At 47.0% G+C, this 9695-nt stretch overlaps 2 protein-coding genes across 2 annotated transcripts in view; both read left to right on the top strand.

Moving 5' to 3' along the window:
• Window positions 1-1077: 1077 nt before the first annotated feature.
• PET117 (PET117 homolog (S. cerevisiae)) lies at window positions 1078-1227 on the top strand (the record flags this gene model as incomplete). Its single annotated transcript, XM_010024523.1, has 1 exon — window positions 1078-1227. A coding segment is annotated over one exon (150 nt), but the record flags the coding sequence as incomplete, so codon positions are not given.
• A 267-nt stretch (window positions 1228-1494) lies between these two features.
• The window catches only part of CSRP2BP (CSRP2 binding protein), an 18641-nt gene continuing 10440 nt past the window's right edge, over window positions 1495-9695 (top strand). The window contains exons 1-4 of the mRNA XM_010024522.1: window positions 1495-1750; window positions 4383-4501; window positions 7124-7245; window positions 9553-9695. The exon at window positions 9553-9695 is cut by the window's right edge and continues 56 nt beyond it. Coding sequence (XP_010022824.1) covers window positions 1495-1750; window positions 4383-4501; window positions 7124-7245; window positions 9553-9695 — 640 coding nt within the window. The remainder of the gene's footprint in view (window positions 1751-4382; window positions 4502-7123; window positions 7246-9552) is intronic.

Here is a 9695-nt window from a genome sequence, read left to right as displayed (position 1 = left end):
CCCCTTAGCGCGGCCGGGACCCCAGCTCAGCGCGGGTCCGGGCCGGAGCTGACCCCGGCGTTTCGCTCGCCACGAACTGCCCCTTCCCGCCATTTCCTGCCGTGGCATCTGCCCTTCCCGCGCTCTCGCGTCGCTGCAACTGGTCCGTTGGCAGGTTGGAAGCTCCAGGGTGGGGCTGATGGGCTTGGTGGAGGTGGCTTCGTAGAGCCACAGATTGATTTAGAAGGGGTCTTGAAGCTCACCCAGTTCCAACCCCCTGCCACGGGCAGGGACACCTTCCACTAGAGCAGGTTGCTCCAAGCCCCTGTGTCCAACCTGGCCTTGAACACTGCCAGGGATGGGGCAGCCACAGCTTCTCTGGGCACCCTGTGGAGGAAACAAAGAGCATCTGGGATTTTCTTAGGGCTTTCAATGCGCATTGGGGCCCTTATGCACTGGTTTGAGAACTGGTGGTCTGTGTTGCACAGGTTATTTTTGGTGAATGCTTTGGGTAAAGAGGATTATTTTTTACTGTGGTGGTTTGCTCTTTCAAGAGCTTGGCATGAGCAAATTGTGGGACTTCTATCAGCTGTGCAGCAGGAGTTTACAAGGTATTTTGTTAAGACTGAGACATGAGCAGGAAGAAGCAGATAAGACACATGGCAGTGTTTCTTAAAATCACTTCCACTTTGCCATCAAATTGTCTCCAAGCAAAGGATAAGTTTGGGGGGGATGGATTAGTTTGATCTGAGGCAGAGGTAACATGATTTATAGATCATGTATATTCTTCATGGCATGGGAATTACAGGTGCACAGCATTTATTTGCTTTAACACTCAGTATACCCACCCATCTGAAGTGAGGACAAATAAAGCACTTTTTGGTGTAGTACTATTAGCATATCGGTATTGGGTTATCAGCTCCTGTAGTTTTAGATTCAAACCCCATTAACTGGCTGTGGCTTACAGGTGGTGGCAGAGGACTTGCAAAGGCAGCATAGCATGGTGGACAGCCCTGTGAGAGGAGTTAGAGCCTGGTGGTGGTTAGCCACATTCAGCATCCAGCAGGCTGTGATAAACCCTGTCCCTTATGTTTTCAGAGGCTGCACCGTGGAGTTCTCCAAGATCTTGAGCGTCAACATCAGAAAAAGGAGAATATTCGCCTCCTAGAAGAGCAGATTGCTTTGACAAAGCAGCTTATGGAAGAAAGAGACAAGGCACTGATGGAAAAAGGGTCCCAGCAGTCATAGGCACAGCCCTGAGTTGTTAGAGGTTTGATTAAAGATGTTTGGCGATCATTGCTATATAAGTACTTGCAAGTGTTTCAGCAGAGGTGATCTGTTGAAGGCTGTTTCTTTTGTATAGATTATATTCCAATCAAAAATTTATAGTGTGGTCACAGACCATTTCCTTTGTCATTGGCACTTTGACTGTGGAGGCTTTGCTGGCACATCCAGTGTGGGTGTACTTGTCAATGCATAACAAGAAGTTATTCCTCCCCACAAATGCCGTCTAGGATGGCTAATAACGTTCACATGAGCGGGCTGCTGAGCCGCCACGATGATGAAGCCACCAGGACCTCCACCTCAGAGGGCCTTGAAGAGGGTGAGGTGGAAGGGGAGACCCTCCTGATTGTTGAGTCTGAGGACCAGGCTTCAGTGGATTTATCACACGACCAGAGCGGGGATTCTCTGAACAGCGACGAAGGCGACACGTCCTGGATGGAGGAGATGTCCTATTACTGTGAGAAGTGCCAGAAGTGGATACCAGCAAGTAAGCTTGCCTGTTCTGTTGTGTCGTGTCTTGCTTGCATTGCTGTGATGGTTGTTCGCACAATGTCCTGCATACCTGTTTTATGGGGCAGCCCTTGTTTAGCTGTATGCCGTCTGACGTTGGAGGAGAACAGTGTTCTGCAGTGTGCACTTGCAGCCCAGAAAGCAACCGTGTCCTGGACTGTGTCCCCAGAGCATGAGCAGCAGGTTGAGGGAGGGGATTCTCCCCCTCTGCTCCACTCTGGTGACACCCCCCCTGCAGTGTCCAGCTCTGGGGGCAGCAACACAAGAGAGACGTGGAGCTGTTGGAGCAAGTCCAGAGGAGGCCATGTACATGCTCCGAGGGCTGGAGCAGCTCTGCTCTGGAGACAGGCTGAGAGAGCTGGGCTGGTTCAGCCTGGAGGAGAGAAGGCTCCTTAAGGGGAGACCTTAGAGCAGCTTCCAGGGCCTAACGGTACCCACAAGAAAGCTCTTATTCTATGAGAAAGGCTTTCTTGGCATTGTCTGCAGCCCTTCCAGCCTGATGCCAGCAAGCAGTGTGTGTTGGGCACTTCAGTCAATGAACTGCATGGATGTCTGAAGCTGGCATTCCCCATAAAGAAATGGTACTGTCTTTTATTAGTAGAGAACAAGAGTAGGACTTCAGAAACATGCACACCCTCCAAAGGCTTGCCACTGGCATGCTTAGGGAACTTCAGCCCAGCAATTTGGCCTCTGCTTACTCAGATAATGACCCTTGCTGTGAAGCTCTGTGGAGGAAAAGAACTTTAAAAGGGCTTTGGGATGGGGTTAGTTGTTGTTTGTGTGTGTTGTTTTCTGGTCAGTTTGTCACATCTGTGGAGCATATGGCTAAATCTCAACCTTAATGGTTTCTTGGTATTGTGAATTTAAGTTAGCTTTCACAGAAGTATGTCCAGCCTGTAGCAGGTCACTTTGGGAGGCGTTTGGAGCAAACTGCAGAACTTGATTCCTCTGCTACTGCTGCTTGACATAGGATACATGCTGTTAGAAAATAGGAACGTGACAGACTTGACTTTACTTTCTAAATTCTGGATTATCAGGTCTATTATTAGATCCAAAAGCTGGATATTGGTAAGTGCTGGTTGGGTTTTATGGTGTTTTGGGGTTGTTTTTATTATTTTTTGGTTGTTGGTTGGCTTGTTAGTGGCTAGAAATAGCAAATTCTTCAGTTGGTACCTGCCTTGCAGTTATGTCAGGGTTGCCCTTTTTGTCACCTTAGAGTTTGCCACCAGTCACGGTTGTAGAAGTCTCCTCTCTAGGGGTGTTAGTGAATGTTTGATGTTAATGTAATGGAATTAGCATCATGCTATTAAGGTAGTATGCGGTTGAAGGGAGACATTAACTTGAAATGTATTAATGAAAGAAAAAAAAAAGGAGTGTTAAAAGTGGCATTGCAGCACTTGATCTAACACTTGGCTTATTTTACAAAGATGTTCCTCTGTCTTGTTGCTGTGGAACAAATCCAAAGAGCAGAAAAAGCCAATCACAGAGCAGGGGTAACTAGATACAAACGTGCCAGGTAAGTGAGCTGGAGAAGGGAAATACTGTTCTCTTTGCTGATTGTTCAGGTGTCAGTTGTGAACATCACCACCATGCTCAGACAAATGGTCACTTTCACACTGAGTTGCCGTGTGGAAATTTTGTTAATCTGCTCAGTGTGGGCTTTTCCCCCCAACAGACATGGGTGCAACTTAAATTGTCAGGTTCTGCAACTCACTGTGAAAGCAGAGCATCCGTGTATTACACCTGCTGTTGTACAGTAAAGGAGTTGTCATCCTGTTAAAGAAAGTCCTGATTCGGATGGTGCTTTGTTTCTTTACTGCAGAAACACAGAATTAATGCCTGTACCTTGGGGTGTGTGGGGTTTTAGAGGTGGCTTAGGGTTAGCTTTACACAGCAAGGCATGTGCTTAAGTTCTCTGCTGATTGGGGATCTTATGGATCAACTGCAATAAAGAGAAAATGTTTCCTGGTAACGCTGGCTGTTCTTTTGGCTCTCAGTCTGAGAGAGGCGTAAAGATGTGCAGCAGTGAGTGGAAAGATGACATGGAAGAGAATGCTTCTATAGTCTGGTGGCCTTTGCAGTCACATACTGTTTTTTTTTAACAGGTCAGCTTTTCTGAAGTAGAGTGGGAAACAGTTACTTACTGAAGTGTATAGAATCACAGAATAATTGGTGTTGGAAGGGACATTCAAAGCTCATCTAGTCCACCCCCCTGCAATGAGCAGGGACATCTTCAACTAGATCAAGTTGCTCAGAACTACATCCAGCCTGGCCTTGAATGTCTCCAGGGATGGCATATCTAGGTTATCCCAGGGAAGCAAGAAAGAGAAGTGCAGCGGAAACAAGGAGGTCCTTGGCTTTGTACCTGCATTCAGATGTTAAGTAGAATGCCCCTTTTTTGATGCCTGTGTTTTTTCAGTTGGTCGCTGCTGTGGCTGTAAAATGAATCCAGCTTTCCATCACAGTGAGTTCTGATGCTTCCTGGGAACTGTCTGGGTCTCTGGATGCAAAAAGTCCTTTCTGCATGATGCAGGGAATCCAAATCTCCTTTGCAGCACTTCTTCCTATAAAAGGACTGAGAAACTGATTTTTTTGCCTATTCATTTTAGGTCAACTGAGAGAACAGCTCAGCTACCTCAAAGGAGATAACTTTTTCAGATTCACTTGCTCCGATTGCTCAGAAGATGGGAAGGAGCAATTCGAACGGCTGAGGTTAACGTGGCAACAAGTAAGTAAAACATTTGTGCCAGCAGAACAACCACAGGACATTGTAAAATTGCTCTTTGTTGTGTATGTGCTACCTAAAAAAGGAGGATCCAGGTACAGGTAGCAAAGAAACATGTGAATGAGCTTCAGAAATGATTTAGCTAAGGATTGTCTGCGTATTAGAACTTGGGCATTTGGCAGGTAAATGGAAAGATAATCATACAAGCCACATGCCTTGTTCTTCTTTTCTTTACTTTTTTTCTTCCCCCTTATGTTATTCATGATTTCATGGCTTCAGGCAGGCTTGGGAAAGCAGAGTGAATGCAGTTTGGCTGCAGGGCATGAACAGCTTTTTGTGTATATGAGCAAATGTAAAACTAGTGAGGTGGCAACGTACAAACAGAAAGCTTGCCAGCTCCCTCAACACAAAGCCCCAACCTGGCTGCTTACTAGCAACAGTCCGTGCTAGAATTTGCTATTTCAGTCACTTAAACACCTGAGCAATCAAATTAATTTGCATTATCAGCAACCACCTTTTGGGTAGACTGACGCATGTCATGGTGCTCTAAGCAGGGCACTGGAGGAGCAGCCTCTTTGAAGTGGCATGGGGAAGGGACTGACAAAATCAAAATGGGTGAGGAAGAGTATTGTCTATTGAAGGAACTATGTCCTTAGGCTTCCAGCAGCCAGAGCTGCTGCTGCTTCTGAGTATGTTCAATTGAGTGAAGCCATCAAAACAACTTCTCTGAAGTAGGACGAATGGGTACAGTGATTTCTGGATTTTTTTAGGTTTTTTTCATAGTATCAACAGTATCAACAGATCCATGACCAGCAGGTCAAATAAGGTGATCCTGCCCCTCTACTCTGCTCTCGTGGAACCTCACTTGGAGTACTTTGTACAGTTCTGGTGTCCTCAAAATAAGAAGGACGTGGAGCTGCTGGAGCAAGTCCAGAGGAGGGCCACGAGGGTGATAAGAGGGCTGGAGCACCTCCCATATGAAGAGAGGCTGAGAAAGTTGGGGCTGTTCAGCCTGGAGAAGAGAAGGCTGCATGGAGACCTCATAGCAGCCTTCCAGTATCTGAAGGGGGCCTACAAGGATGCTGGGGAGGGACTCTTCATTAGGGACTGTAGTGACAGGACAAGGGGTAACAGGTTCGAACTTAAACAAGGGAAGTTTAGATTAGATATAAGGAAGAAGTTCTTCACTGTGAGGGTGCTGAGGCACTGGAATGGGTTGCCCAAGGAAGTTGTGAATGCTCCATCCCTGGCAGTGTTCAAGGCCAGGTTGGACAGAGCCTTGGAGCAACCTGCTCTAGTGGAAGGTGTCCCTGCTCATGGCAGGGGAGTTGGAACTAGATGATCTTAAGGTCCTTTCCAACCCAAACTATTTTATGATTCTATAAGTCCTTAGACCATGACCCACCTGAACTAAAAAAAAACAAAAACCAAAACAAAAAAATCAAAACCCCACAAAATCCTAGATAAACAGTTCTCAAACTAAGAGGGGTTACAAGGCAGAACTAGAGTACAGGGGACATTAAAGCTGTCTGTTTCCTCGTTTCGGCATCTTCTGCAATGCATTCCAGAAGGCTATGGCCCACTGCGAGGAAAACACGCTTCCGTCTTCTCTGACAGTAAAGAATAAGTCCCTACTGAAAGAAGTATCTGCTAAAGCTGTGTGATAGTTGAAAGATCATAGAATCCCAGACTGGTTCGGGTTGCAAGGGACCTTAACGCTCATCCAGTTCCAACCCCCTGCCACAGACAGGGACACCTTCCACTAGAGCAGGTTGCTCCAAGCCCCTGTGTCCAACCTGGCCTTGAACACTGCCAGGGATGGGGCAGCCACAGCTTCTCTGGGCGCCCTGTGCCAGCGCCTCAGCACCCTCACAGGGAAGAACTTCTTCCTAATGTCTCATCTCAGTCTGCCCTCTGTCAGGTTAAAACCGAGCTAATTTTAGTTGTATTCAACTAAGATGGGTAAATGTAATTCCAAATTGGTCCCCTAGGATTTACTTAAAGAGCTGTGGTACTTCTCAGACCTGCCCTTTAGTTTAGGTGTTCTATAGGTTGGTCTGAATTTGGTTGTGAAGCACATGAACGAGCTGTAAATGGATTGTGTTTAATGGAGATTACCTGGAGGCAAACTGAATTCTTGCAATACCCAGAGCAATTAGCAGATGTGTAATTTTACATAGAGTTTAAAGTCTGTTCAGTTTGAAATGTAAGTATCTGGAGACACCATTGTCACTGTTTCTGGTGGATTAGATAGCGGGACTACTCATGACCCTTTTTTGGAAAGGCTTTTTCCCTACCTCCATTCAGACCTCAGTTGTGATATAATTCATTTATACAACCACTGCAAAAGCTTGAATCTCAGTATAAAGCTGCATAACCAGGCAGCTTGATATTCCCCTGGGATGGCGAAGTCTCTGGAGAAGATGCATCTAACAATGGAAAGATGAGAATGGGCAGCGTGAAAGCACGAGGAACATGTATTGCAGGAGTTGCCTATGAGATGTTGCAAAAGTCAGTTATAAATGAAGGAGCGAAGATCTGTGTGTGTGTGTGGCAGCTCTGGGGGGCTGTTCAGCACATGAAGCAGAGAAGATCTTCACTTGTGTCCAACGTTTTCTGTTCCAGGTTGTCATGCTGGCGATGTACAATCTGTCACTGGAAGGAACAGGCCGTCAGGGGTACTTCAGGTGGAAAGAAGATATTTGTGCTTTTATTGAGAAACACTGGACTTTCTTACTAGGGAACAGGTAAAGATGGGATGTTTCCTGAAGGTCTGGTTGGTGAGCCAAAGGATTTAAAACGTGTTGCACAGATGGACAAGAAACCTGGTCAATTTGGTGATGTCTCTGTTGATCCTCAGTAGTGAGGAAATTGAAGGCTTTATATTGAGATTCTGAATGTAGGCATGAGGGATACTCTTGAGAAAGAATGAACATTTCTTAGTGAGGGAAAACAACCCCAAGAATGTCACACAAAAGGAATGTAAGTGCATATATTTTGGATTATTTCTTATTTTCCTTTAGGTAACATATGGAATTGCAAAGCCTTTGAGTCTTTCTAGTAACACCAGATGGCCTAGTCCTGGTATCACTGGGCTTTGCTAGACCTCTTTTTTTTTTTTTTTTTTTTTGTCCTTTGAAGTACCCTATTACTTGCCTATAAAGCTTGCATGGACCAACTTCTCCTAAAAGGAAAATTGGGCCTCATCTTTTAGATCATTTTGGATCTTAATAAAGTGTTCAGATACCCAGTAGAGTACACTGGCCTGCAGCCGGAAAGGCTTAGAGAGGAGGCCTTGTGCAGCCTGGGGAAGTGAAGGCTTCAGGGAGACCTCAGAGCAACTCCTAGTGCCTAAAGGGGCCAACAAGAAATCTGGAGAGGGGCTTTTGACTTTTTTACTTTTTCCCTGTCCTGTAGGGACAGGACAAGGGGGAATGGCTTTAACCTGACAGAGGGGAGATTGAGATGAGACATTAGGAAGAAGCTCTTCCCTGGGAGGGTGCTGAGGTGCTGACACAGGGTGCCCAGAGAAGCTGTGGCTGCCCCATCCCTGGCAGTGTTCAAGGCCAGGTTGGACACAGGGGCTTGGAGCAACCTGCTCTAGTGGTCTGTGACTGACTTCAGCGCTGCTTTTCCTCCCCAGGGATTTCTCTGTTGTAAGATCTGGCCTTTCTCCCTAACTAGATTGACTCTTTGGCTTGCTTTAATTGCACGTCTGTGCCTCCTCTCATAAATGTTAGTATTTGTCCCCCCTGGAAACCAGAGGGACCCTGGCAGGAGGCAGCTGATGGCCCTGTGTCCCTCACTCAGGGAGCCGTCACCTCGCAGGGTTTGCTGCAGCCTTTTGAGACCTGCCCTGGTAACTGGGCACTCCTTGCTCTGATTAAAATTCAGGTGAAGTGATTATTGGCCTCAGACATAGTTTTCCCACTTGCCTGGACAAGCACAGGTGGAACAGGGGCAGCTGAACCACGTGTAGCGGTTCAAGGCATGCAATGCTTTGCTTCTTTGGCATGTTAACGACCAGCCTACCCAGATATACTGGAACACTCCAGACTCTGATCTGGGGCACCCGAGTTTAATCCCCCACATTTGAGGGTCAGTACCCCAAGGAGTGTAATTGCAACACTCAGCAGTGAATACCTGCTCAGCCCAGCCTAGCCAGTTACTGATGGCTTTTCCAGTGGAGGTCTGCAAAGGCAAGAAGGAATCCCGAGACCCTGTGCAAATACAGGTTTAGACTCCACACCATGAACATGATTCTCCAGTATCCGAGAGGTTACCTCAGTTATTGGCTACAGGGGCAATTTTTTAACATTTCTTTTCACTTCCTCCCTAAACAACATCTTAATCGACACTTAGAGGAACAAAAAGTGCTCAGGTAGCCAGTAAAGTACACTGTCCTGCAGAGTGAAAGGCTGAGAGAGCTGGGCTTATTCAGGCTGGAGAAGAGAAGGCTCCAGGGAGACCTTAGAGCAGCTTCCAGTGCCTAAAGGAGCCAACAAGAAATCTGAAGAGGAACTTTTGACAAGGGCCTGTAGGGACAGGACAAGGGGAAATGGCTTTAACCTGGCAGAGGGAGATTTAGATGAGACATTAGGAAGAAGTTCTTCCCTGTGAGGGTGGTGGGGCCCTGGCACAGGGTGCCCAGAGAAGCTGTGGCTGCCAGCCACATGGACTGTTTATAGGCTGATTTTTGGTTGGAAGTGACCTTAAAGCTCATCCAGTTCCAACCCCCTGCCATGGGCAGGGACACCTTCCACTAGAGCAGGTTGCTCCAAGCCCCTGTGTCCAGCCTGGCCTTGAACACTGCCAGCGATGTGTCCACCAACTACAGGAGGTTTTTTGGGAAAAGTGAGGGTAGAAACATCATCATTCGGCAGCTGGGGCCCTGGTGGCAGGGTGGACCTCTCTTCTGTAGGCTTGGTGTGTGGCAGCTCATTCACAAAAGAATAATTGCACTGTTACCATCTTGGTGAGGGAGGGAAGCTTCAGGATGAAAGCAGAGCTGACAAGTGGGGACCTAACACTTGTTTTCCCTTCTCCCACCACAGGAAAAAGACCTCAACATGGTGGAGCACAGTCGCTGGCTGTCTCTCTGTGGGGAGCCCCTTGTTTTTCCGCTCAGGAGCGCAGGAATTTGGAGAACCTGGATGGTGGAAACTGGTTCATAATAAACCCCCAACAATGAAACCTG

The sequence above is a fragment of the Nestor notabilis genome, unplaced genomic scaffold (assembly GCF_000696875.1).
Source record: "Nestor notabilis isolate BGI_N333 unplaced genomic scaffold, ASM69687v1 scaffold17151, whole genome shotgun sequence".
In the NCBI taxonomy this organism is placed as follows: Eukaryota; Metazoa; Chordata; class Aves; order Psittaciformes; family Psittacidae; genus Nestor; species Nestor notabilis.
Note: the sequence above shows the minus strand (reverse complement) of the source record. Positions and strands in the feature narration are given on the sequence as shown.